The sequence below is a fragment of the Colletotrichum graminicola genome (genome assembly GCF_000149035.1).
Source record: "Colletotrichum graminicola M1.001 genomic scaffold supercont1.5, whole genome shotgun sequence".
NCBI lineage: Eukaryota > Fungi > Ascomycota > Sordariomycetes > Glomerellales > Glomerellaceae > Colletotrichum > Colletotrichum graminicola.
Genome location: NW_007361009.1, coordinates 595,481 through 623,098, shown reverse-complemented (window position 1 = coordinate 623,098; position 27,618 = coordinate 595,481). Strand labels below are relative to the sequence as shown.

Below are 27,618 nucleotides of genomic sequence, written 5' to 3'. Positions count from 1 at the left end.
CATTATCTACTCAGGCTAGGTCCCTGAAGCGGTGTCTGGTCTCGGCTCCAAGCCCCCCCTGATATTCACGATGCACCTGCCGATACAGCTGAAGATGAGGAAGTCCTCAGAATAGCAGCAAACATGTCGGGAAGATGTACGTGTAAACGGCGCTTCTGTCGCTCGGTATGCACAACCAGTACCATCCACACCTTATGTTCACTGTCACTCCTCGTTCCCTTTTCTCTCAGGACCAGGACCAGTCTGACCCCGGTGTCGGTGGGTTTGTCTTGGCTAAGGCTGGATGTTCCGTGCACTACAAGACAGACAGACTAGACGCCCCCGCACAGGGCAGCGGCTCCCAATATGTGTGGGTACCTTCTCCCCCGGCCCCTGCCCGGGCTGATGGTCTGGTGACGGGGTCCCGTCCATTTCCTAATACCCAAGTGGTGTGTTCCCCCTTCTTGCCCTTTGGCTCTAGGTACCATTCTGCCTGTGGCTTGCACCTCCTTCCCCTCCCCCACTCCACTGCCGGGCTGGACCATCATGACGCGGCCCGAACCTGACGCCCTTTGAGAGGAGACAGTATTGGCAGCCACAGCTGTAACTCTGCAGCCACCACCCACCTCATTCCTACCCTGTCACTTCCCCGCAGTCACCCTATATCCAGTCCATCAATGGGAGCTGCATCAGGCCACTTTGATCTGCCCATCTGGCCCATGCCGTGTCATCTCTCCTGCCTGTACGTAGTAGTCTGCTTGGAATCTGCTTAGCAGTGACGTCCGTTCGAGATGCTCAAACTCTGACGATCTACGTCCCATTGCTCCCTCGCATGTCCTTTTTCTTATACCGCGTGACCACCGCTTCTCGGAGCTTCAACGCCCATTGTCAACCCACCTTCTCTGCCCTTGTCCTATAGAGTGCATCTTCTTCTCCTTGTCGTTTTTCTTTACTTCTTGCAAGCTATTCTATGCTTGCTCTTGATCACCTCAGGCCTCTCAAAGCCACTCAAGACAAAGGGTCTCCTGTTTACACAGACGAAGCAGGCAGTCCTGCCAGCCAAGTGCCCTGTCGTCTCTCTACCTACCCAGGCTTTCCCCTCAATTGGCTCGATCCTCTTTGTCCGACCGTTCCAAAAACCGTTGTGTCTTACCAGCAAACCCCAGGTTTCCCCTCCGCAGAGCAGCGCCGAGTCCCGTTCTTCTCGGTCGCCGCCCCCTCTTAACCCCAACAAGCCACTCCCTTCCCCGCCTCCACTCGACAGCGAGCAGCAAGCCGATGGCCCGACGCTTAAACCAGTCTTGAAGCTGACCAAGATCATGGCGACTCTCAGCGACGATGATGTTGAGAAGCTATTCTCCGGTGCCCCCCAGTATTTTGCTCGCTCCGAGGGCCATTACACCGGTGCTCCACATCCCTCGGTCGCTTTCCCATGGGATGAATCTCTCGAGATCCGCGATCTGAACGACCATGTCCAGATCGAGGACGCCGCCTGGAGCTGCATCACTGCCTGGCCTCACGTCACGAGAGACATGAACTCGAACCCTGCCGCAATCAGATGCGCCAGAGAGAGAAAGCGAGCCCACTTCACCCCGCGATGCCGAGAACGTCCTAACATGCTGAGCATGCAAGGATTGGAGAAGGGCACCATGGGGTACCAAGCTGCTCTCGAGATGCCCGTTGGCGATGCTCTCCAGGAAGAGCAATTCGGCTTCGGCAGCCTCGGGCCCAAGGCCAATGCCATCATCGAGCAGCGCAAAGGGATGCTGGCCTCCAAAGACGGCCTTCGCCGCCTTGATGAAACGGCCATCTTGGATCAGCTCATCAAAAACAGCGAGAGGTACAAGGAGAACCAGCTTCACGGGAAGATCCACAACACCTTGTACAATGAGCTTTTCCTAGGCATCTTGCATCCCCCTACCCGTGTCGTCGACCACCAAGATCCATACAGTCTTTCTGTGCAGATCCAGGCGCTTGTCAAGGTCCTTGCAGCACCCAATGTCTGGATAGACTTCTCTCACGTTGAATGGAGGATCCGCTTGGGCCAGATCTTGTGGGGCTCTTTTGAGGGCGACGACGTCGAAACCGACATCGACATTGAGGATGCCGAAACAAACGAAGAGCGCAGGGAAGAGCGGTATTGGCTGTTGCTCCAGATCCTCCTCTCATGCGAGCTCCTCATCAGACTAGACGCAATCACGGAGGGCGAAGAGCTGGGCATCGAAAGCATTAGACCAGCCGAGATCAAGCGATTCGAAAAGGATGCGAACGCGACAGTCAAGTGGTCGTTACACCTTGCACGGGCTTGGCTCGAGAACATTGAGATAACCGAGAGGAAGGTCGATCCGGCCAACACCCAAAAGCGCAACTCGGGTGGGTGGCTCGCATCTTTGACAGGGAAAATGAGTTTGCAACCCAATAACATTCACGCTCATCCACACGATGACGTCTCTGTCTACACCATCCAGGGACGCTACAGCGAACGACAGGTCAACGGTCTGACCAACTTTGCGAGGAAGCTACGCTGGCCCGACATTGAATCAGACTCTTACGCCGAGCAGATATCGGAAACGGCCAACAAGGTCTCGGAGGCTACGCCGATTCACACACCCGCAGAAACACCAATGAGTATCGATACGACGAGGTCGTCCTATTTCGGGGGCGGCCGAACTGAAGCAAAGGTCACTCGCCATCCGTCCGGAAGGCACAGGATCTCTGCTGCGTTGCACCCGTCAGGTTGGTTGTCAAAATCTTACGTATCCGGCTTGGTGCTGCCCGGTGAAGGGTTATATCACTTGATCATGTCCACTCTGTTGGAGAACGACAAGGAGGCAATGGCCAGACTGGGCCCGATGGCCAACCTCTGCGGTGGGTTTGTGTACCGTGGAAAGAGTTTCTGGAGTACAGCATGCATCATCGGCCGCGTTCTGGCCGCTGGTAAGGGTTCTGCTCAGTGCATGGGATGGATCTCTAGCGACATTACCCCTCAAGGCCACGGGGACGGCTGGGTCAACATTGACGTGGCTGAAGTATCAGGTTTGTGCAAATGTCAAGAGGTCTCGATGACTGGTGCTGACAGCATCCCAGAGGACATGAAGAAGACTGGCAGACAGGCCAGGCTCTGGGCAAAGGCCCGTGTCGAGCGCGAGTCCAGTATCTTGGGCGACGGGGATCCCAGCTCGGTACTGCCCGCCGACTTTATCATCCCTTATGAAAACAACTATCCCGAGCCGCCCCCTAGCCTGAGCATCTCGTTGCTATCCCTCAACCTTTCCTCACCCGTGGATTCGGCCCTGTCCACTCCGACAGAAGAAACAGTGATGACGCCGTTATCCGATGTGACTAGAGCCCCCGAACTCTACACGTACCCGTCGTCTATCTCGTTCTCCGTCGGCCAACTTGGGGGCGAGGCGAAAGAGCGCGCCTTTGCGCTGACCAAAGACATACACTTCGTCACAGCCCATCCATGCCATCCGTCTTCTCATGTGAGGGTTCTGAGGTCGCCATCTAGTCCTACTATCCAGCAAATCGACGTGGACGGCAGCGGCATCAGCTGCCAGAGCTCCAAGCCGGTCACCATCACAGGTAAGATGGTTCACTCCATCTCCTGAATCTACGTAGACTAACCATCTCCAGGGCATCCTCTACACAAGTTCTTTACTTACACCGTCATCCACCTTTCGGAGCTCCTCGAGAAGCCCGACGCCTCACTGAAAGATCTCCTTCTCAACGCTTCATCCGTTCGACGGCCCTCCTACACCCCCAACGCGAACACCACACCCCGTGTTCTGGTGATTGACTGCATAACCGGCTTCAAGCGTCAGCCCCCCACGCAGGAGACCCCTACCTCTCCCATCCTCGAGCGTACCGCCAACGGCGCCAACCCCGCGACGACGAACATGCACCTCGAGTCCCGGCGTCGCCAGTTTGGCAGCGATATGGAGATTCTAGTCCGCGCCTTTTGCGCGGAGAAGGGCTGGAACGCCATCATCTCAAGGCGCAGGCGGGGCTGCCTCGCTTGCGCCATCAGAGAGGCCGGCGCACTTGCCTGGAAGGTCATCATCCGTGTTGACTAAAGTTGTATCGATTCTTTTCTTGCTGTTATTTCGTTGTGTATATTTAGAGGCGATGGATGTCATCAGTCGCTTGGGCGTCAAGGACTCGGGAAGGATTGCGCACGGGGTACACATGCCCACGTACACACTAGGCATACATAGCGTTGATTTCCACGGGAGGACTGACTAAGAGGTAAAAAATATGGACACGGGTGTATGCATTGTTACGTTCTGGGCTGTAGTGCAAGATACCCCCTCCTGATATAACACGCCGTAATGATGAGCTTCCTCCACTCGGGTTATCTTCGTCATGTAACGCGAAATGTAGAGACCCTTTGGTGTTCTTGTATGACTTTGTCTAGCGAAGGTGTGTCTCGTGCGGATATCGCATGCCAAAACCTGAATAGTAGCCTACAGCGAAAGGACCTAGTTCGCAAAGTTGGCAAAACAAACACAAATCATCTATCCATCACCAGAGGGAACCACAGGCGCACCTGGGCCGATTCTGGGCCGATGCCTCAAGAGAAGAGACCTGGAAACACTATTCGGCCCTGAACTGGTATCGTTACTCCCTCCCCAAAAAGACGCGCGCCGCCCGCTCGAAATCGACCACCCCGTGGCCAACCCAGTTGCTGTAGGCCGTGCAAGACCGAACCGCCATTGAATGTGCCCCTCGGCTAGAGATCGACGCCGTCAAACCAGCTGTCTGCGCTCCACTCCTTCCAGCCACGCCTCTCACCAGGAAGCTCGATGGATTCGTACTCCTCACGGGTGACGTTCTGCCACTCATCGAGGGGGATCCAGCCGATGTAGGCGCGGTCGCCGAAGCCACCGATCCAGTAGACGGACGTGACGACGAAGCGAACCCACTCGGACTCGTGGACGGGGCTGCCGGGGAGCCAGTACTTGGCATCCGGGTGCTTGTCGATGAAACAGTGGGCGAGCTTGAGAGAGGTGACGGGGTCGACGGGGATCTTCTCAAGGTAACCGAGCAGCGAGAAGCGCGGCAGGTTGGCGGCGGAGTAGGGAACGGTGTCGGGCGAGGCGGCAGCCGCGGCTTCGGAGGAGCCAAAGAGTTTGTTTCTAAGAGAGGAGAAGAGGGAGATGCGCTTCGCGGGCGGGTAGGGCGGGATCCAGTGCATGGAGAGGGAGATGTTGGAGCCGGCGCGGACGTTCTTGAAGGAGGTGGCGATGGTGATGGCCAGAATCGTGGGGTTGCCGCCCCCCTCGCAGTCGGCGACGTAGTCCATCAGGCCGATGGGCATGCCGGAGAGGTCGCCACCCGAGGCGGAGCGCGCGCCGGCCGGGAAGACGGTCGAGAGCTCGGCCAGTTTGGTCCGCGCGAGGATGCGGCGGCCCATGACGGCGGATTCGTACGAGGTCGGGATGCGGGCGGCGTCGGCATCGGAGGGGGAGGGGTTGGAGACGAGGTGTAGAGGCATGCCGGGCTCGAGGATGGCGGTGGCCGCGGTCGCGGCGAGGCCGACGAGGAGGGCGGAGGCCTTCATGTTTGAGATGCTCGAAGGATGTGGGCGAAGAACACTCGAGGTTTATAAGAGGACGGGAAGGGGCAGTTCGAACGTGGGTGTGTGTGCGAGGTTTTTGTAGCAAAGTCCTCGCTCGAGGTGTGCGGTCGGATAGAAACGGGGGTAGGATCGATCGTACAAGCCTTTCGGACTGCGAGGCGGTCTCGGCGAGGCTAGGAAGAGAGCCAAGACGTGCGGATTGAGCTTCCGAATGCACGCACGGCGGTGACGTCTGCTTCGGGGGCGGCTTCGTTGGTCGGGGATGATCGAAGAAGACTGAAGAAGGGGGGGGACTCTGTCGCTGGGGTCCGCCAGGGAATGCGAGAGGGGGCAGACAAGCTCGTCGGGGCCTACTCTTCAGCGAGCTTGTGGACAGTCACGACGAGTTGGGTTTCGTAGCGGCAGAGGCGGTTAGTTTGTAACAGTGGGCTGTCGAGGTTGGTCATTCAGAAGGTTACGTTAGGCTCCTCATGCTGTGTTTAGCAGCACACTTTAGCAGAGGAAAGGGGCCCATGTGATGTCTGCGATGAGACGATTGGAAAGCGGCCTGGGACCAGATCTGATAAGCCAGAAGTACCCACTCAACCGCCGGGAATGGGCGGGGTACCTAGCTACGGTACGCTGTATATGCAATATAAGAGGTCTCCGGCACCATGGCTGGGGCAAGAGTTTGTACCCTACACAATCTGGGTTGTATCATTATTTCCGCCCCGGGTATGGGAAAGGTTGGTTCGAGGAATAATCAGTGATGGCATTAGATTGGAAAATCCAGACGAACGGACGGCTTCCCGGGTACCGGTTGGCAATGTCTCGTTTGCCGAATGCCGAGTGTCACTCATCGCTGCCTATCGGCTTATTTGGTGAGGGCGGGGGGGACAGTGTGTAGGACAGTCCGTCACTGGTCAAGGCGGTGACATGCAAACTGTGTGCTGGATTTTTCAGCGGGGTGCACCAGCGCTGAGGTACTTGATAAGATGGAGGAAGTTGCTAGTTACGCTGAGGATTCTTGGAGTAGGAGGTACCGCTGCAAAAAGGGGGCCTTTCACCTTGGCAAACTCTGATTGGAGCGCAGGCATGTCTATTGACCTCAGCCGAGAGGCGCAACTCTCACTGGGCTGCGAGCCAAGGCAGATTCAGTGACAACACAGACAGCCAGTGCATTGAAAGGTGCAAGCCCTTCGCCTGTGACAGCATCGTTGACAGCGACCAAGAAGGTGCGCCCTTCCGGCACCCAAAACCCGAGCATTCATTCCCAAGGTCTTACATTCCGTTCTCTATTGTTTTGGCCGCTTTCTGAAGGACCCAGCCGGCACTTAGACACACAAAGGGCCCGGTGTCTCACTCTTTGCCCCGCTGAAAATTCACTCGAGTCTCTGAGGGACCTTGCCTTGGTTGCAGGGCAAAACGGGCCTCGATCGTCGCCCTTATCAGAAGCCGACTGCACCCTCGGCAACACCAAGTCTGCCATGGGAGACAAGACCGAGATGGCATCATGGAACGGTCTCCCCGTCGAGCTCAGGGGTCTCATTCTCGAGCATCTGGCATTCAGCGCCGTCGCAGAGAGACGCTCGAGAATCTGGAAGGCCAAGAGCAAACGCCATGATATGGGCAGCTACGCCGTAGTGTGCCGCCAGTGGCAGGGGTTTATCGAGAAGATCAACTTCAGCAATCTCGAGATCAGCACCGCCAAGGACCTCGCCAGCTTTGACGAGATACTCCAGGACCCAGCCCGCCGCTCCTACCTCCGCCGCGTCTCACTCCGCGTCGAGCTGCCGCGCTACCCCAACAAGCTCGCCAAGGTGCCCGAAACTGACATCGAGCAGAACGAGAACGAAGTCGCCTTCACACAGGGCGTCTGGAACTTCTTCGACATCCTGAGCAAGTGGGCGCCTTCGGCTTCGGACTTCGAGCTTGAGCTGAGCGCCGCCTCGCCCAGCGATAAGAACAAGTACTTTGGCGAGATGGGCCTGGACCAGGACGGCAACTCACGCTTCTTCGACCACGACCTCGACTTCTGCTTCATCACTGCCGGTTGCGACCAGATTGGACGACACGGCTTGCCCGAGGTTCCGGTCATCAGCAGCTGCCAGATCTTGCGCCGTAACCACCGCAACTTCTCATCTCGTGCGCTCCTCACCATTTTCTCAAGCCTGCCTCGGCTTCGGGAAGTTCGCTTTGAGCCGTGGCATCAAGTAGACATGGAGGCACAGTTGGAAGTCGACTCAGGTATGTCTCTTCTCTCTCCCATCTTACTGGGTGTGAGATAGATAAAGAATCAACGGATGCTTACCTCTTTTCAGATCACGCCCGGAGCCTTCCATTCTGGCCGTCTCACATCAAGCGGATCAGCATTTTTGAGCACTTCGACGCCTTTGCTGATGGTGGCGAAGGCGAATGGGAGGATGCCGATTCAGGCGAAGAAAATGAGATGGAAGCAAACCCGGACCCTGCCGCACCTGGTCCCGCCATGGCCGAGGCCGACGACCTGGGCGATGTCCCGAGAACGTCTTGCCCCAGTCTGGGTCACAACCTGGGCCATCTCAGTCTTCAAGCCGAGGAAATGGCTGTTTCAAACGTGTCCGACGCGAGCGACTTCTTCGAGGGATTGATTTCCCGTAACCGCTCGCCACCCGTGTGGAAGCACCTCCGTCGTCTTGCTCTGACGTCCAACATGATGATTGATGGTGTCGACGCCGAGCTGATCAACAATGTCCTTCGCACGGCGGCCAATGCTGCAAAACACATGCCGGCGTTGCAGATTTTGGAGATTTACAAGACGGATCAGTTTGGGGGCGCCGTCTTCCGCTACAGCGTTGACTCGCTTTCAACGACAGCCTCCTGGGAGGGCACCTGGGACTTCCGCGTGGAGAAGGACGTGAAAGCGGCGTGGGCAGAAGTGTCAAAGAGGAACACCGCCCACGACCTGGATTTCATGCCCGAGATTCACCTAGGTGACTATTGCGGACCATACGCCTTCTTTGACGAGCACCTGAAGACGAAGGACCTCGTTCTCCACCCGAGCTCGCTGGAGGACATGCTGTCGAAGAAGATGGACAAGTGCAAAGCGTGCAACGGATACTGTGCGCATCCAAAGAGTGCAGAGCAGATCTGGGGTTCGTTTGGAGACGATGCATAGACTACGGAAGCATGGCCGATGCATTCATACGAGATCATGTCATGATACCCTGTAGAGTACGCACATTGCACGGCCGGTTTAGATACAAATGGGATGATGGTTGAATAGGTTGCATGGTTGTTTGGACAGAATCCAATGCGGCAACATAACCGCAAGTGCATGTCCCCAGCCTAGTGCCATCGTTCGTCAATGAGTGAGTGCTTCAGGCTTCCTCGCCGAATGATTCATCTCGCCCGCGCCACTAGTACGCTGAGAGCCTGAGACTACCCCCCATCTGGCCAGAGCCAAGGTGTGGATTGGGTGATTGGTTGGTTGGTTGGTCAGACGATTGGTCAGTTAGCCATAGCCCCTAAGTCCGAGATTTTACCCGTGCATTTCCTCCGGGAGGCAAAAACGAGAGAAAGCGGGTTCAGCCATAAGCGGAAGGAAACCCCCCTCGCTCGCCCTGCTCCTTCTCCACAGCCAACACGTGACGTGCACACAGAAATTCACTGAGCCAAAATTGCTGGTCCCGCAATCTACTCGCACGCAACCCGACGCCCATCCGCCCGCGCAGAAGTCGACAAATCCGCTCTCGATTTCCATCGACAACCAACTCACCGAAACACCACAGCAGCAACTTGTCATACCGTCACAATGGGAAAGGTTCACGGATCGTTGGCGCGTGCCGGAAAGGTCAAGTCTCAGACGTAAGTCTTTGCCCGTTCAGACAGTCCTCAGCCCATCTCCAAGTGTTTTTCTCCCTCTTTTTTTGTGGAAGGAGAAGTGGCAACCGCCCAAAACCCGGCCATCGCGGACGAAGACGAGAGAAACAATCGGTCGGAAGAAGGAGGGAACACAACATTCGATGCCGACGGTTGACAACGGAAATGGCGGATGTAACGGACGCGATGGCCGACCGGGCGATGCTGAAGCCTGTCAGCCTGATGAACTAAACCGATCCGATCACTGACCATCACGATAGCCCCAAGGTTGAGCCCCAGGAGAAGAAGAAGACCCCCAAGGGCCGCGCGAAGAAGCGTCTCACATACACCCGCCGCTTCGTCAACGTCACCCTCACCGGTGGCAAGCGCAAGGTACGCTTTCCCTCGACCAAGGCCGTCGCCGAGCCGTCTTGAGATGAACGTGAATAATGTTTCGTGACTAACGCCACCCCGTAGATGAACCCCAACCCTACCGCTTAAGCGCCTTTTCTCTCTTACCCCACGCATTCGATACGACTCTAGGAACGTCTGGGCCACTGGCATGAGAGTGGAATCGACGGACAATCAAGTTCAAGGGTGGTTGGCGAAATATGGTGAAATTTGGGAAATTGCCGTCGTGGTCGGGGTTTATCCCACCCTCTCCCCCTCCGCCTGCTGATGGCGCGAGACTGGGTGCGGCTTGGGTGTAGATGCTTGTCCCACCCGGCCCGACGAAGCAACAAGAGACAAACGAATGCGTACAGCAGAAATACGTAAAATTATTTGGTTTTCTGGCATTCAAAATCGGAAATGGGGAATTCGCTTGTTTTACTTTTGCCTATGCCTCCAAGTCTTGAGTCCGCTGGGTGCTACCAAGGCGGCTGGGCGGCTCGCCACAGCTTGGGGAGAAATACACGATATTTCTTCGGTCATCTGCTGCCTGTCCGTCCTCTCCTCTGTTCAAGTGCTTCAACATGACGGCCGTTTGTAGAGAAGAACACATTTGAATACTGGTGGAGACTTTCGTTGACGATTGGGATCTTACACATGTTTGACCGTTTGTAACGCTTGCACACTCGTCGCCGACTCTTTGCTCACCAAAGTCCCCCTCAACAGCGGTATGTGCCAAACAGGCTTTCCACGCGGCCTCGTGGGCGTTGACATGGCGACGGGTGGTTGCATCATGCTACCAGACTCAGGTCCGAGTAGTGACTTGGCCAACATTTCGAATCTGTTATTCGTCCGCACAACATGCATTCACTACAACCGTATACCCGGTTGAAACCAGCCTCGTCAGCACTTAAAAGTGGGGGGAAATGGCTAGCAAGTTGCCTCCCCCTTCCCCCCCGCTCTCCCAGCATCCATCATTCTACCCGATTGCCGCCTCTGCCCAGGACCCCTCCTCCAAGAGACCTTGAGGCGGAGGGCGGTCTACCCGTCCGCGGAGTGGAGGAGGCATAATCGTCCGGGTACCCCGGCCACGCCCCGCGCAGCTTCCAGTAGCACTCGTTCTTGTCGCCGCCGTACGCGCCGGGGCAGTACGTCGCGGCCCGCCTCATGAGCTCCTCCATAAGATCCATCTCCTTTGGGAACTTGGCGTTCTGGCGCTCCTCCCCTCGGACGGCGAGGCGGGCGTCGGGCCGGGAGAGGGCCAGGCCGGCGGGGACACTGGCAAGGGCCGTCGAGAGGAAGGCGGCGAGCGCGGCGACACGCATTGCGGTGGTTTTGCCCCGGGTGGTATGTTTTGGCTTCGGGTAGGTATACCCAGGTTGTCTTGTTTTCTTCTCGTTTGGCGGGGTCGAACACAGTGTCAGACTGGGCTGTTGCCCGGAAAGAAGGCTACGAACGACGCAAATACGCTATCTCGATGGCAAATGTGTTTTTGCCCAGGGGTCTATCTCCGTTGTACAGTTTTGACTTTGGGAACACCGCGGCTCATGTTTTCAAGGCTCTTCTGACCGACGGCTCACATGCGAAGCTTCCAATGGTGGCGTCGCCTGGTGCAGGTACGGACATCCGGGTTGCTGCAAAGCCAAGGTAAACGGTCCTTGGTCGCATCGTATAAAAGCTCAATACCTTACGGATGGCCTGTTCGTCCTGGCGGTTCAGCTAGCCATGTTTCTTTTGCCTACAGGTGGCGGAGACGGTACGATCACGAAGCTCCTAACGAGATGCCCCGACATGTTTATTCTCTAGACACGAAGTCACGGAGAGCACCGGGAGATCTAACGACAGCCCATCACTGATCGCTTTCGGCCTGTCGATGGATTCCTTCAGCCCTTTAACCCCGCTCTCCCTCGACGAGTCGGTGCTGAATGCTGACCAACAGACACCCCGGGCCGTGCTTGCCTTCGTCTCCTTGCGCAGTTGACGTGTCACGCTGAGAATGCCTCCTCAGGCAAGACCACTACATACCTTTGGCCAAGGAAAAAGGACGGTCTCCTCTATACGGTGGACGATCCCGCCGGCCTGGAAAGACCACAACGTTCCACGGGAGACGGTTTAGGTGTCTGCCTTGTATGCTCCCGGCAAGGGGGGGGGGCAGTTCGGCCACCACACTGCAGCGGCGGTGGTGGCTGGAGAAGGAAACCTATACACAAGATGCAGACCGACAGACATCCCAGGCAGAGAAGAGCACATTCGTCTTCTCGGAACTGTCTCGCCATGGAGGTACCTGCGGCACCCTCAAACGGATCTCTCCTCCTTCCCACCCCTTTGGGCCGCCCATGACGAAAAGAAATTCAAGATAAAAGATTTAAAAAAAAAATCAGAGAGAGAGAGAGAGAGAGGGGGGGGGGGGGGGATTTCAGAACAACTTAATGCCATTCAGCTTATGATCGGAGGCTCCAGGCCAGCCAGCTGGGTTTCCCGGCTTGCCCAGAAATATGCCACCCAGAAGATTAAACGATTCATGAGAGCGTTGGGCGCGGAGCTCACGTTCGGAGCCGATGCCCCCGCTGCCAATATCAGAGGACCGCGGAATCATGAAAGCCCGTGTTCTTTACCAATGCGCAATTAACCGTCGTCCGTACATGTATGTGTGACTGGCCAGGTGACCCGGCGTCGACACCGCACTTTGCTACTACTTGCCTCAAAGAATGCCAGCCAGCCACATGCCGTCTGGACACGGACCCGAATAGATACACAGTCGGCACAGGACGAAGATTGTGATGAAGAATAAGGAGGTATCTCAATTGATGTCGGTCGGGGGCATAGCGCTAGATATAATCAATATGCAAGACACGTGGTCCTGCTTCCAGTAGACCGCCACGACATTCAAAGAAGCCGTTCAAGGACCGCTTCACAAAAGTAAATCGTCCCGCCCAAAAGTCTGATGATGCCCAGGCAAATAGAAGAAGAAAAAAACACCCCTAATACGCTCAAGGTTACCCTGACGAAAACAAATTTCCTATCATGGTCGTAAGAGGAGAAGCGGCCGCTCTTCTAAACATCGTCATAAATCTCCCAAGCTTATTCCATCTGCTTCATCAAGCCTCTCATCCCTCAGCGCATTAAGTCGTAGATCGCTGCTGACGTGGGCCGGGGATCCCGCAATAGGATGTGCACACGGAACCCCCCGCAAGTCGCTAGCCACAATTGTAGGATATCGAGAAAACAAATCAGGCCGCCCTCCAATATCTTCCCATATATAGGCGGCCCAAAAACAGAGGGCCGCCGCACAAAGGCCAACTTCGAGGTTGTGGTGGTATCAAGCAGAATTCGTAAAATATCAACCCGTGTAAATCAAACCGTTCGCCATTACGAAGACTCTCAAGTCTTTCAAAACACGCAACGAGCAAGGAGAGCATCCAGGCATCGATCTATCTTCGAAAGAAAAACGGGGCTTTGACGAAAAAAGCAAACCCAGCAGTAAGATTGCTTTTGCGACACCGCGCTGGTGTCATGAATTTGCAATCGTACCGATAATCGTGATAAGGGTGGGGGGGCGCAGAGGCCTCAAAGACTCATAGTGAGCCACTCCCATTCCTGCGGACCGGAAGCAGGGCCACCACCTGGGTTCATCAGCTGGCCATTCTGACCACCAGGCATTCCCATCATGCCCGTGCCCATCATTGGACGCTGGGTCATGCCAAATCCATTGGCCAGGCCCAATGAGCCAGCCGTTGGCATGCTAGTAAGACCGGTGGCGGATCCCAAGGATTTCACAGCCTCGTTGGGAGAGCCCGTTGACGTTTCGGGACTGTCAACGTCCATACCCGCAGTGCCCTCGCTGCCGGCACTCTTGCTGTGACGGCGCTGGCGCTTCGAGGAACCGGAGGACGAGGATGTATTGGCGTTGCGAGACAGAGCGGCAGCTCCAGGACCAGGAGTGTTCTTGGGTGGAGCGGCGGCAATCGGCACAACCCCCTTACCACCAGCGGCGGCACCGGTTGACGAACCGGTTCCGTAACTCGTCGGAGTGCTGTCAGCAGTGTTGCCTCCCGATGCAGGGCCGCTAGCAGGGCTCTCGCCCTCGTTTGCACTACCGGCCCGAGTAGCAGCAGGCGGTGTTGTGGCGTTGTTGGCCGGAGTGGAAACGACAAGCGTCGAGTTCTTCCGGGAGACAGACCCCGAAGCGCTGGCCCCAGCACTCTTCTTCGACCTTGTGCTCGTGCCACCGACGGGCAAGCTCGCGCCCGAGCCGCGATTTCTCTTCTTGATGACATCGGTCTTCAGACTCAACGGCCGAACAACGCCGTGGAGCTTCAGAAACAGACCACAGGCGTTGCAAAGAGGTTGGCCTTCGGGGTTCCGGCGCCAGAGCGGCGTTGTCTGAGTGAAGCAGTTTGTACATGTGGTAGGCGCGTTTCCTTCGCCTTGGCTGCCCGCGGCCGCTTGCAGGTTGGTCGTGGAACCCTGCTTCGAAGCAATAGGAGATGAGGGCCGGCTGGGGGCGACGGAAGAGAACCCAGACACAGCGCCGTTGTTCTCCGGTGGAGAGTTGGGCGTGGATTGTGCCATACGATCAAAGGGGTTTCCATTTCTGCCAAGATGCCCCGCGGGCGTCGAGGCCGTGCGTGGAACCTTGCCGCCCCTCCTGTCGGAACCTTGTCTGAAGGACTGCGACCGCGGCAGGTTACCGCCTTCCCAGTCATTGTTTTCAACATAATCCGTCGTGGTGCCACCGATAGTCACCTGCTTTCGGGGTGGGCCGCCAGGGTACCGCGCAGCCTGTGTACTGTACTGGCCGGGCAGCGACGGATCCCAGCCAAGCGAGTTGCTGTCATCCATAGGACCGGGCGAAAAGTCCTGAGGCATGACCATGTTACGGTCGGCAAAGGCACCGCCGTCCTCCTCGTCCGAATCTGCGCCAAATGTGAACATGCCCTCATTGGGCATAGACATGCCGGGGGACCGAACAGGGTGATCTTGCTGGAACACTTGTGTTGGGTCGATGTGCCCAAAGGGGCTGGGCGCGGTGCTGAAGGCAGATACGTTTTCGGTAGCGGGTGCCGATGCCGGGAACATGGGGTTTCCATTTTGCGGGTTGTACATGAACTGCCCGTTCATCTGGTTTCCCATGTTTTGAGGGCCTTGGCGGAAAGATTGCTGTCTTTGACTGCGCATATCCATCGACCCAAAGTAGAAGCCATCGTTATCGGGCATGGGATGCGGCGTCGATACAGTGGAATGATAAGCCGATCCTGGCGGAGAATAGAAGTCGGACGGGTTCAGGGAGGAGGACGGGACTGAAGAACCATTGTAGACGGTGGAAAATGGGCCATGAGATATCATGGGAGAAGTGGAAGGCGAGAAGGAGAAATTCTGCTGGAAGGGGCCGGCAGATGTGATGATAGGGTCGCTTTCGATGTTGTAGGTATCAAGACCGAAGGGGACACCAGTCTGATGCGAATTTTGCGACATGTTGGATCCGTTGGCGTTATCGAGAGAGTATTCGTGTAGTTCTGAGTCGGCATCCAAGTCACTCGAGGTTGTCGTGGTGCTGTTCACAGCGGGCACTTGGGGGGAGAAGTCGGCCGGACGTTTACGGGTCTAAGTGCGATCGGGGTCAGCTCAGGCGAAAGCAAAATGGGCACTAACACGATATCGGGGGGGTGCATCGGTACAGCGCCCGGGGTGTGCGCAAGATAGGAGAATTAAAAGAAACGCAGACGTCAGGGTTGGGCGGGAAGAGGGGGGGACATGCGTCTCATTTGACTGATTCGCCGCAGGATTAATAATGATTAAAAAAGATTGGCTTACCCGTCGCTCATCAATACTCGTTTTGCGATGATGGCGAGGAACATAGTTGAACTCGTCATGGGTCTTCTGGTGATGGGGAGGGAAAGGAACGGATTGCGGGACAAAGTGCTGCTGGATGACCGAGTCCTTGCGCGATTTGATAGGAATGGCTGACGGAAAAGAAGAGTGCGCTTGGTGGTGGCTCTTCTCTTCCCGCTTTTGTGGCAGAGGTGATGGGTTCGTGACAGGCGTCGCAATATTCTCGGAAAAGATGAAATCATCGAGATTCATGGGCTCTGGGTGGTTCACGTTTTGTTCCGACGACTTGCGCAACTGAGCGATACCGCTGGGGGGGTTGGCATTGAACGTTGTAGCCGGTAGTGCAGCTGCCGGCGCAGATCGAGCGAGCCTGCATCGTCCCACACAAAGGTTAGCCAAGTCCTATCCGGCGGCATGGCAGACGAAAGAAGGCCGCCAGAGAGTAAAATTCAAGGGCGAGAAAAAGAAGAAGAGGAAGGGGGGAAAATAGAGCATAAAATGAAAACAGATGGCGCATTGGAAAGGTAGGAATTCTGACCTTTCTTTCTCTTCCTCCTGCCGCTTTTTGCGCAAGTTGAACGCCATCATCCTCCATGTCAGGTTCTCCATGCGTTGCTGGTTTGGCAACATGTGCTTTGTCTTGCTGAAGAACTTCCACACCTGGGTCGCCAGAGGGTCCTCCTTCTGCATGTCTTCGGGACTCTGGTACGAGTCCATGGTTGCCTTTTGGAAGGGGGGAAAGTCTGAATTTTTCAAGAACCTGTCGTGCGCATTCGGGTACAGAGCGGCGGAGAGGTCGAGTCGTAGATCCCGAAGACCGGCGGGCAGGTCGCTCGGGCTGGGCTTGGAATGCGCTTGTGACTGTGTTGTACCGCGACAGTGGTCATCAGGCCTTCGCGGGAAGCGAAAGTCGTGCTCTGTTGTGGGATTCATCGATGTGAGGGGACTGGAAGCCGCAATGGGGGAGGGGGAGCCGGCGGCCATGTGAAAGCGAGCAATACTTTGGAAGAAAGGAATAGGTTTGTGTGGTGTGGGAGAGAGGAGGGGGGGGGAGGAAGAGCTTCCTTTGGAAAAGTGAAGGTTTCGGTTTCGGCGAGTCGAGGGTCACCAGAAGGAATTTCCCCACGTTCGCCTAGGTGCAACTCTCTCTGTCTCTGTCTCTCTCTCTCTACTGCACTGCACTGCACTTGACCTCGCTGACTGGGTGGCTTGGTCCGCCGCCTCGGTCGCTAAGGGTCGGTGGGTACCTGGGTACGCCACGAGGACAGAGAGATGGGCAGGCCGATCTAGCAAGGCGCTCGTGTGGGCAAAGCCGTGTTCCCTCTGCGGTGGGTGCTGATCAAGTCTGGCAGTGTCTTTGGCGTATTCGATATGGAAGGAGGGTTAAGAAGAGTTAAGGGGAGGAAGAGGAAGAAGAAGAAGAAGGTTTCGGTAAATGGGCTGCCGAGTCGATGGCGCTTGAGTTTTGATCAAGAGCGAGTGCAGACAGACGGCGTCGAGTGGACATCGGGAGGAAAGTCATCGCACAGGTTGCAGCGTCGGGAGGGATCTCTTGTCGCAGTAGACCCCGGCGGGATAGTGGGGAGGATTGCGTAGAGAGAGGGACGGGTCTTGTCCGTAGTTGGTGTCGCTTGCTGGGAGTACGTAGTTGTGCCGTTCCTCGTGCAGGGGCCGAGGGAGGGGAGGGGGGACGGACAGAAAAAGCCAGGGCCACAGCCAAAAAAGCACTCTGATGGCTCTCCTCTCACACCCAGCCAGCTGAGGAATGGGGGAGGTGGGTGTGGAGTTGGCCGAATAATACTCAGTAGTCCCGTTCCAGCGTCCAGTCTCGTCTCGTTCTCCTTTGCACTTGTGAGACTTCCTTCACCCGCTGTACTTACTACCTACCTACTCTACTCCGCTGCTTTACTCCTATACTACCTACCTACATACGATATGTGCTAAGGTATACCACAGTTCAGTCCCTTCCTTGCTGGAGAGCGGTCATTGATCGGCCAGTCCTGCTCCTCCACCACCACCACCACCTCCTCCTCCTCCTCCTTCTCCTCCTCTTCACCTCTCTCTTCCTATCCATTTCCGCCTCTTTTTTGTTTGTTTGTTTGTTTATTTATTTGTTTAAAATATATCGCCTTTCTTGCTTCTCCTTCTCCCCATCCCCCACCTTGGCTCTCTCTGCAACAAACAGCAAGAAGCCAGTCGTTGACATGTCCGCTCGCGCGCGCTGCTGCAGGTGTAAGTGGGCCAGCATGAAAATAGTCTAGATACAGGGAGGGCGTCTCTGTAGGGGACCTGCCCCCCCCCCCCCCCCCCCCCCCCCACCTCCCTCCTCTCGTCCGTCCGCCGTGAAGGCGCGCACGCTGGAGATGCCTGCCCCCCACTTGGCTCTCTGGCTGGCGCTTGTAAATTGTCCCACCCCTCCCCCTCCCCACCATTTCCAGAAGCGGCGGCCTGGAAACCGGGCCCTTCTCCTCCTCAGGAACCATTGGGAGGGACCACTGCCTCGAAGGGAAAGAAAGGAATAGCAGCACCTTGGACGGAACAATGGCCGATCCCAGCCTGCATTTACCTAGCTGTTGCGGCGGACTGGCCTTCCCGGCCTCCAAGGGTCAGCACATGGAAGAATGATTAGCATCACGAATCGTTGGAGAAGACGCTAAGCTGGGTATATCCCTCTACCCAATACCGCTTCTTTGGAGCATGTTACATGTCGGACGCTCCCCGCAAGACGTTGCGTCGGCCTCTTGCGAAACTCCTCATCTCACAGGTAGACAGCGAGGGCTGACAGCTGCTCCGGGTCTACTATGTATTTCCCCGAGACGGCGAGACCCCGTCGCAAGCCCTAGTCTTTGTGCTCTGGTACGGGAACCGAACCGGACGGGCCGTGGACTGGCAAGAAAATGGACTGCACAAAAAAAAAAAAAAAAAAAAAAAAAAGACGAGGATATGCTATGCGATGCGATGCGATGCGACTAGACCATTCCCTCTGGAGGTGGCAGCACCGAGCCTGACTGATCTGTATGGTTTAGTGTGCCGAACAGTGGACGTTGGACTGAATGAAATGTGGAGGCCACTAAAGTCGAATGTCGGCACACCACACCAACACCAGGCACGAATGGGGCGCGCGCCTCGAAGCCGAGCAGAGAGAGAGAGACAGAGAGAGAGAGAGAGAGAGAGAGAGAGAGAGAGAGAGAGAGGTAAACCCTCCTGCAGGCCCGACTCTGTGCTGCCTGCCGTTCGGATTGTGACCGGCCGGCATTCCTACACTAAGAAGGCTGGGACCCAAGACAGACAAGCGTCATTGGTGATGAGCCCAAGACATTCCAGAGTTCCTCATCTGCACCAGTTCCCGCCTGCACATGCTTCGAGTCGTCCCGCAGAGGGTCCGTAGAAGCTCAGTGTCGCATTGGAGAGACCGACCCGTGTCCAAGGGTTTACTGAGTCTCCTTGTCGCCCGACGCCCCAACCGCTGATTCCAAGGTTCAAGACGCTGACGACGCCGTTGAACCAGAATACCATGGCTTACATGATGCCGCGTCAGCTTGTATTCGGGTCGGATTTCAGGGTCCTGTCGGGGAAATGGGAGGAAACTTGCAACGAACAAGGCACGACCAGAAACCGCCCCCCCCTCGAGGGACGCCCCATCTCGGTGGAACTCCACTTTGGACGACTTCGACCCTCACGCTAAGCAGGCAAGAAAAAGAGGAGCGGATCGAGACACCACTGTACCAGCCGCGCCGGACGGTGATCCCCGGTCGTGGTGAAGCGCCAACTCGCGTGCCCAACGTTGTCACCGGTGGGCCATGTAACTGGCTCCAGCACAACAGTGCACGCCATCTTGTTGCGCCTGCCTGCGTCTTGATGCGCCTTCCACCCCGGCTGAAGACATGCAGGCCAAATGGGACGTCGATGAAAGAAGAAGGGCATTATCTTAGGTGCAGATACTCCGGACACTGGGCCGCGCCGCGGCCCCAGGAGCTGATTCCGTCCTTGGTTCATCAGATCTTTCTCCATCCGTTCGCCTGCTCGAGGCCCTCAAATCGCGACCCGCTCCCATCACCTACCCTGCTTCCGGGAATACGTTGTAATTGCGGTTTCTTGCGGTATTCGAACCATTGAGCAATCTAGTTTGAAGACGAATCTGCCGCCCTCGAGCCCTCGCAGGCTCCGGTACGCGTCAGAGCCTCGAGAACAAGGAGACATATACATATGCTGCTATGGTATTGGTCCAGGGCCCTAGTATTTACTTGTTGGCTCGTGCTCCTAGGAAAAGCTGGAAATCCGTTTTTTTTTTCTGGGTTTTTCTTCTTCTTATATGTATTCGTAAGGCGTATAATACTCTGTGCTATAAGGAGAGAAAGGGCATTGTGTTGTGTTGCGCGTCGGGTTGCCGTCGAAGGAGGCTTGCTGGCACACGGGCGACAGGTTAGTTTCCCCACCCCCCAAAAAAGTAATATTTCGTGTCCCAGGACAAGCTCATCCCAGGTTGTCGGTGGTTGCGCCCGTGGCGATGGGGGTTGCTTCGTTGGCGCTACAGTCACGACACCTTTTTGTTTACCTGCATGATGAGTTCCCCAAGGAAATGCACCCTGGAGCCTTCATCTCATCTTCATCGCGGATCCGTTGCTTGATTGATCCCGGTAGGGGGCATCCATAGCGAACCAAACGAGAATTCAGGCGTATTTCTGTGCCATGTCTTGTGCCCGCCTGAAAGCCCCCACGGCTTGCTGATGTTCATCTGCTTCTCCCTTCCGCTGCCGCCAATCAGAGGCGCTCGCAAGAAATATTCTCGAATGAATCCACAAAGTGCTTTGTGGCACGCAATACGTGATTGGCGCCTCTCTTCTTCTTTTGCCTCAAGGAACGTCTAGTCTAGAACCAGGGCCGAGCACGAGCTGGTATTGGCCACAATATCCCCCTCCCCGAACTATCACCCCACGCTACCTGTTTGAGGGGAGGGGTCGACCGCAGTCTGCCGCAGTCTGCCGCTGCTACTTGTTCCAAAATGCGCAGCGCCACAAATTTGTCCTAAGCAGAGGAGAAGGAGAAAAGAAAGGGGAAAAGAGGAGGAGGAGGGGATGAAGAAGATGAAAAAGCACAAGAAGGAGAAGAAGAAGAAGAAGAAGAAGAAGAAAAACGCCGGCCAAGGTAAGTGGGGCGTCTCCGGTCACTTCAATGCAGACACCTGCACGCTGCCGCATTTTCGGTCGTTCTCTGGAGAGTCGATGGAGCCTGTGTGCAACTCACGAGTGTGGCGGACAGGCCAAAGATAGTAGCAGTAGCGGCAAGGCCCCTTCCTCTCATCCCCTCTCCTCTCCGCAGAAACAGTCGCCAATTGCAGTGGGTAGGTAGGAGTCCGTAGCCGATTCTTTGTGATGGTAACGGGTCTCATCAGCCTTAGGCCTGGAGGACACGGGAATTTATCCCCAATCTGGCCCCGGACTTGCTGGCACAACGGCAGGGGAGGAGGACAACGATGGCACGGCTATGATGCGTCAGCCTGGCTTCCCGGGCATCGCTGGGTGCCGGGCACCCAGGTAGCCAAAAGGCACAGATGCGGTGACTTTGCTAAAGCAAGAACGACAGCCGACGGGCCAGACAGCGACTTTAGGCTAATGAAGGCAGCGTCTAGATATTGTGAGCTGCGTGTGTGAACTATGTACGTCGTTCCAAACCCTCTTTCGGAATGGTGGAGGAGGGGCTTAAGGCTGGTGTAAGTTTATACTCTTCCTGGTCGGAAGAAACCCGAGCTCTGGCTCGTGAGGCAAAGGCCGCGCGCAGTTGCGGCGAGAAGAGAAATCGCGGAACGGGAAAAGTGCCTCGTCAACCGGAGCAAGGTATTTGGCATTCCGACTGCTCGCCGCTGCAGGTCTGATGCAACTTGGGAGACTAGACCGGCACTCGCTGGGGGGGGGCGACAGGGAGGCACCCGCATGACAAAAAAGATGGCACACCTAAAGTACTTTCTCACACCACATCTACCCCAAGACTATTAACAAGTGTTTATTTTTATACTAACACAGCCACAAGATGCGGTTAGGATATAGGGAAAATATATTTAATAGTGGGTAGAAGATACTAGCATTAATTCTGGCTATTTTATATAGGTATATCTATATATTTAGCGTTGTGCTGTGTATTATAGTGTAGGGAGTGTTTAGGTGTGCCATCTTTTTTGTCATGCAGGTGGGAGGGTCGTCAGGATGCGCCTGGCGGAACGAGACGCAATAGCTTTTCACAAGGCACATATGCAGCCGGTTTTGATGGCGGCAAAGTCCAAGGTGAAGACAACGGACGAGATGGAGGGTGTTGTTGCATGACATGTGGTGAAGTGCAGGTGGTGGTGTAGTACGTACCTACTACCCATCCGTACATGACCCCAGTATCCAAGACCAGACCAAAAAGGCAGGGGGCCTTGTTGAGCACTTGCAGCCGGGTTTGCAGGGAAGTTGCACGAGACCCCCACACGAGGCCGTAAGTGGGCAGGCAGTACGGATATCAGTAGCCCACGGATGTATTTCTGCCTTGAACTGCTCTAGGCCTATGAAGAAGAAGGAGCAAGCAAGCCGCAGACCAATACTCGGGCAAGTACTAGTATTTGGTGATGGTGGTGCTTACCTTATGCAGACAAGACTGGAAAGAAGCACGCCAGTGAATATGTATGTGTGTGTTCCACGGCTTACTAATAAGGTAGGTACCAGGTAGGTACGCACAGACAGACGTTCGAAAGCAGGTCACGGACATTACCGACCGATGAGGCATGCTGAACAAGGTCAAATCGAAAGAAAAAAAAAACTATTTTCCCATTCTCTCGACATCTCATCATTTGACAGACAGTTGCCATGGATATCAACACCATCTCACTCATATTGATCACTCATCATCAAATCAATGGGTCTCGAAACTCCTTCGCGCGACATTCTCCAGACACTGTTCCCTTCCCGACAGGCGCGGTTCCCGCTCCCGATCTCCATTTTCCAGTCCCCCGTACGCATGGATACGCCTCCTTGCTTACTCCATAATTTATTTACTCCTCACTTTCAGGTCGCTCATGCTGGTTGCGCTCTTTCTCCCATCCAACGTTACGTGACCTATGGTTCTTGTCGACATTTCGATGCTCGTGCGTCTACCTAACCAACACTCGACCAGCATCGACTCCGCCCAACTGTCCGAGACCTGCGTCACATTCGCGGAGCCTCCCTGTCCTTCTTACCGGAATCTTTCTTGTCATCCAGCCTCTCATTCAAAACTACTCGCATGGCTACTGCCCTATTCGATATCACCCCCGTATCCACGCATCCGACACTGCAGCTATAGCGAGGCATTTCACGTCCAATACCCGTCCCGCTTGAAACTGCCCTCTTTTTTACCCCCGTCGTCCTTGCATCGTTAACGTTACCAAGAAAGCTCCGCACCAAATCCCCCATCCCTGACACAATAGAAACATACAGCTCTGCCGGCCTTTTTTTTTTTTTTTTTTTTTTGCGTCCGCGAGTCATTTTACCGGCACCCATGGCGTCCTTCGCAAGTCAGGCATGGGCGAGTTGGCCATGGCTCACACAACGCCTCGTGGCAGAGGGTCCAAGTAAGTGTGCTGCCCTGGCAGCCTGGCTTCGCCTTGGGCCTGACGGGCGCTCCTAACAAGGATTGTCTCCGTATACTTGACGCTGTGCAATTCAAGTTAAGTTGCTGGACGTTCCAGGCCCGACCCAAATTCTGCATACCAACGCCCGACAATATTGCAAAACCTCTGGGGCGGATATTGCTACTCCCTTCATGCACCACGATATCATCACTTGTCATCTTCTTTCAACACCACAGCATCCAGACCGGCATACGTCAGTCGCCCACACCGTCGAGACGTGGGGACATGGCGCCCGCAACCTTCAATGGCTCCGCGCGCGCTTCATTCTCCTCGGTTTAGCTCTTCTTGGGCCCTGTCATGCTCACTGGCATACGATACTCACTTCATCCTTGACAGTATCGATCTGCCCCATATTCTGCTCAGGTACAAGGTTCATTCACGTACAATTCCGAGGTTGCCAGGGCGTACCGGGGAGGCTGTCGCCAAATCCTATCGTGAGACTCGTCGAAATGACATCGGTACCGAGCACCGTGGTGGGCTCGTATACCCGTCTTCGGACCTTGAGATATGTGCACTCCTCTGCTCTGCGGGCTGCTTTGTACATGCTACTGCCTACATGCTACTGCCTACACTCGACTAGATTGACAGCCTTTGGCCTCGCGATACTGCAGCCACTCAAATTCATGACGAAATTCTGTCTGTCCGATGTCGACTGCGCGGTCTTCCAAGCCGCCGCTAGCCATTGAGGGCTCCGAATTCGATGCAGGGTGCGCTGTGCCGTGTTGCCCCCAACGGACCGATCCCCACAATAGCGACAGCGGTGCTCAGCGGCCTATGCATCCGACCACGCTGGTCTATTCTCAACTTGGTTCAACTCGCATCAACAGTGGAACTCCTGGTCCTGGGGCCTGCCGGAGAGCCTGCGAGGGCATCTGCAACGCGGCAACAAGACACATCGGTGCCAGGGTGAAACGCTGAGGTCAGTGTGCTTCTCGTCTCCGACTCCCGACTTCCAGATCCCCCCGCCTGCAGAGCGGATGGTCGACTCCTAGTGTAGAGCCGCCTCGGCGGATTTGTTGCGTCTTTCGCCAAATCAGCCCGACTGGGGAGAACTCCAAAGCCCAGGGTCTGACGAAAATGGAGCGGAACAGACTGTGGCTACCCAACCTCCAGCCTTCCATTATCGGAGCATGGCTGGCGTCAGGCAGCTCAGACTTGAATTCGACTCTGGGTGGGTCGTGTGGCTATGAAGGCGTTCTCAAAGCATGTCTTGACATGTTAAACGGCTTCAAAATTGCAACAAGCTTTGTCCACCGCTAATATCCGTCTGCTACGTCTCGTTCGGCCTCAGAGGGCGCCAACTTGACATGTGACTCCCCCCATGAGCGTCATGCGCGACATCGGATCTAGATCGTCCAAGTTACGGATGATGGGTGGTCCTGACGCCCAATAAAGGTGTCGGTCGGTTTTGACAATGTGCATAAACAACCTCAACACCAACAACTACAGTGCTTCCTGATGATTTGGACATTCTACGAGCAGACGTGAGTCCGCACCTACCTAGAATCGCAATGCAGTCTTCGAGAAATGGACAGCCGCGTTCCCGCAGGCTACTTTTTGGGCAGCTGCGGCGGCCTGCAATAGTTGACGGTATGCAAGATGGAAACGAGTTCAGTGCCTCGCATGTCAGCCTTCTCGAATTAAGCCGGAGCAGGTGCGAGAGTTATCCCGGTTGACACCGGCGCGTTGTACTCCGTATTTGGGTATTTGGAGAGTCATTGTGGATGGCGGTGAGTAGGAGTGGCTCCAATGCCCCCCAGCAACGCCACCCATATTGGCCTGGAGAAAGCGACACACGAGTCGACTGCGCTAGGATGATAACAACCTCCATGCCATGCTTCCCTAGGAGAAAAGTCAGCGTTTCGAACAAGGACCAGCGAGTTGTCGTCCTATTGGTCTGGCTGATGTCTCTTATCCAGGCTACCCCCACATGCGTACTTTAGAGCCTGGCAATCTCGGTCAAATGGTGTGGCCCCCCCCCCCCCCCCCACTATGGCTGTCAACCTGTAGGACTTGCTTGTTGTGTACCGGTACTGCTCCGAGCAGTAGTGCTGATCCGGGAAGCCAACCAAGTGACTATCGATTGTCATCCGGAAAGTCTCGCGGTTCTCGACCGAGGACCGATGTTGGCCGTCCTGACGGGTAATGTTGTTGCGTCGCTTGTGGGTCGGTCGTCTTCCCGCAAACGAGTTTGGGTTGTTTCTTGTGGTTCCATGGTCGGTCGGTCCACCTGACAGAGTCGGCCGACACCGCTCTCGAGACGGCTGCTGATCCCAAGAGTCGGATGTAAACCGTCGTGGATTTCGGAAGGAATGGCGCAAGGGGACGATGTGTGGTTGATCACGTCTGAAAATGGGTGCTTCCGCCGCGAAACCCTCGAACTGCGGATATGAAGGTGCCCCGCGTGGGGGTCTGCTTCTGTTCTGGCTGGGCCAAGCGCGCAGGGAGCATACCGGCTGCGACTTGGAAGCCGGTGGCGTTGCATGTGGTTGGTTGGTCTTCGGTCAGCACCAATTCACCAGTTGACTACTCCGTACTAGGTTTGCTGAATGAAGCCACAGCCTCTTGTGTTCAAGAGACCGGTTCCCTCCACCATGACGCCCTACGTGGGCTGTGCTGCTACTCGTCGGTTAAGTAGGACGGCAGTTGCCTCATGCCGCTCGAGTCCCTTTTTTTTTTCACCCTCCTCGGGGGGGCGACAATCGCTGCTACTGCCGCTGTTGTTTGCGGCCAGGCTCACGTTCGGCATTGCGAGTGGCCCGGAAAGTATCCCAAGGTGGGATGGTGCCCTACCTCGGGATGGTCGCAAGTCGTTCAAGTCCGGTTTGCTTCGATAGAAAAAAGAAGAGGAGAGTAAGGGCGCTTTATAAGTCTGCTCTTATCTCTCGTACCAAATTCATCAAGGTGTAGGGTTGCTCTCAAAGACGTGCTTGGGTAGGGTAGCTGACTCCTTTGCACCATTCTTCTAGCAAATTGCAAAAGCCATATCGCCAGCGATCGGCTCGCGTGCGCAATCATCTCCCTGTCGTAGCATCCCTACTTATCTCTATCTCTCTATCAGCCTGCTCGTCTATCTTCGATGTGTGGTTCTCTCCGGACCTGCCCAATCTGCCAGGAAAGCAGAACTAGGGGAACCGGGAAACGGCAAACGGCAAACTCTTGCTCTTCATAATTGGCTTAACCATCCGTCGTATCTTAATCGCATTGCGCATTTCACTCTTATCTACGGGACAGGTCCTTGAGCTACCCGTCTACCCACCTTTGCAACACGAAAGGTTTTGTGCGCGCGTGACTCTCGAGATAACCTCCCTGCCGCACACAAACCCTTCGTGCATCCATGCGTATGTGTGGCCAAACATGGGCACTTATGCAAGTTTTGGCATTGGCGCCGGGCAGTTTGCTGCTGCACCTACTGTAGTAGGTCAAATTCTTTATCTTTTGGCACATCGCGTGGGCATGCATCTCAAGCGACCTTCTTATCTCGTCTGAGCGGAAGTGGACGAAGCGGACCCTTATCTTTTCTCCAGGTTTCGCTTCCCCGGACATGGCTTGCCGGTGGAGTAGCATCTTTTTTGGAGATATAGATGCAATCTGCTGCTGCTCCTCTTGCAGGAAGTTCTCCTGCCGGAGGGAATCATTCCCGTACCCTTCCCAGCCTACCGACCCGAGGGCTTTCGAATCGCCTTGATACTCCCCATATTTAGACATCAGCCTCACTAGGTGGGAGAGGAACGGTTTCCATCAACGATGCGATGGAATACAACACTTGGCTTGCCTGATACGACGAAGTCGGACTGAGAACCATATGGGGGCACGAACTATGCGGATGCATTCAGCACGACGGGGTACACGCATCCTCGAAGTATCATTGTCTTTTCGATGCGGATAACGACCGCTGGCCTTTGAACTATCAACCACAACACCAGCACTACAATTTCTAACAACAATACAACTGGCTCATCGGTCAAGCGAATGCCCGATTGCAGAGAGAACACGATCAGTTCAACATCATCTAGCGTCAACGAATTTACACTCAGTACGAAAGGGATGCCTCCATCGGGTCTCCCTAGCGGCCTCGTGAAGATCCCAGGTACAGCCAGTAACCTCATGTCAGCGGCTTAGCTTTCTTGAACGCTCTGTGCCACGTCACTCAGATGATATCGATCTAGTACCTAGGCTGGGCTAGTGCGCAGCCTCACCTGCTACACATACCTACCGCCACTAATGTTACAGGGCCGCACTCGAATATCGCTGTGGATAATCACGAGAGGACAGGGCCGCCTCTCTGGCAGCCCACCGTACCGAACCGATTTCGCAAGCTTTAGCCCGATACGATCCGATCCGATATCTCGACGTTCATCGCTTCTCCTTTCCT

The 27,618-nt window shown here is 55.5% G+C and overlaps 8 protein-coding genes across 8 annotated transcripts; 5 read left to right on the top strand and 3 right to left on the bottom strand.

Moving 5' to 3' along the window:
* Positions 1 to 1,298: 1,298 nt before the first annotated feature.
* Positions 1,299 to 4,055, top strand: GLRG_02543 (uncharacterized protein; the record flags this gene model as incomplete). Its single annotated transcript, XM_008092552.1, has 3 exons — positions 1,299 to 3,015; positions 3,067 to 3,564; positions 3,616 to 4,055. The coding sequence occupies 3 exons, from the start codon at positions 1,299 to 1,301 to the stop codon at positions 4,053 to 4,055; spliced, it is 2,655 nt and encodes an 884-aa protein (XP_008090743.1).
* A 656-nt stretch (positions 4,056 to 4,711) lies between these two features.
* On the bottom strand, positions 4,712 to 5,542 carry GLRG_02542 (uncharacterized protein; the record flags this gene model as incomplete). Its single annotated transcript, XM_008092551.1, has 1 exon — positions 4,712 to 5,542. One exon carries the CDS (start codon positions 5,540 to 5,542, stop codon positions 4,712 to 4,714), a length of 831 nt encoding a protein of 276 aa, XP_008090742.1.
* Positions 5,543 to 7,026: 1,484 nt separating this feature from the next.
* GLRG_02541 (uncharacterized protein) lies at positions 7,027 to 8,696 on the top strand (the record flags this gene model as incomplete). The annotated part of the gene is made up of 2 exons (XM_008092550.1): positions 7,027 to 7,786; positions 7,861 to 8,696. 2 exons carry the CDS (start codon positions 7,027 to 7,029, stop codon positions 8,694 to 8,696), a joined length of 1,596 nt encoding a protein of 531 aa, XP_008090741.1.
* Positions 8,697 to 9,332: 636 nt separating this feature from the next.
* Positions 9,333 to 9,880, top strand: GLRG_02540 (ribosomal protein S30; the record flags this gene model as incomplete). The annotated part of the gene is made up of 3 exons (XM_008092549.1): positions 9,333 to 9,385; positions 9,661 to 9,772; positions 9,857 to 9,880. 3 exons carry the CDS (start codon positions 9,333 to 9,335, stop codon positions 9,878 to 9,880), a joined length of 189 nt encoding a protein of 62 aa, XP_008090740.1.
* Positions 9,881 to 10,743: 863 nt separating this feature from the next.
* On the bottom strand, positions 10,744 to 11,094 carry GLRG_02539 (uncharacterized protein; the record flags this gene model as incomplete). Its single annotated transcript, XM_008092548.1, has 1 exon — positions 10,744 to 11,094. The coding sequence occupies one exon, from the start codon at positions 11,092 to 11,094 to the stop codon at positions 10,744 to 10,746; it is 351 nt and encodes a 116-aa protein (XP_008090739.1).
* A 1,844-nt stretch (positions 11,095 to 12,938) lies between these two features.
* Positions 12,939 to 13,229, top strand: GLRG_02538 (uncharacterized protein; the record flags this gene model as incomplete). Its single annotated transcript, XM_008092547.1, has 1 exon — positions 12,939 to 13,229. One exon carries the CDS (start codon positions 12,939 to 12,941, stop codon positions 13,227 to 13,229), a length of 291 nt encoding a protein of 96 aa, XP_008090738.1.
* Positions 13,230 to 13,336: 107 nt separating this feature from the next.
* GLRG_02537 (GATA zinc finger) lies at positions 13,337 to 16,585 on the bottom strand (the record flags this gene model as incomplete). The annotated part of the gene is made up of 3 exons (XM_008092546.1): positions 13,337 to 15,373; positions 15,584 to 15,971; positions 16,140 to 16,585. The coding sequence occupies 3 exons, from the start codon at positions 16,583 to 16,585 to the stop codon at positions 13,337 to 13,339; spliced, it is 2,871 nt and encodes a 956-aa protein (XP_008090737.1).
* Positions 16,586 to 20,676: 4,091 nt separating this feature from the next.
* Positions 20,677 to 20,871, top strand: GLRG_02536 (uncharacterized protein; the record flags this gene model as incomplete). The annotated part of the gene is made up of 1 exon (XM_008092545.1): positions 20,677 to 20,871. One exon carries the CDS (start codon positions 20,677 to 20,679, stop codon positions 20,869 to 20,871), a length of 195 nt encoding a protein of 64 aa, XP_008090736.1.
* Between the last annotated feature and the right edge of the window lie 6,747 nt (positions 20,872 to 27,618).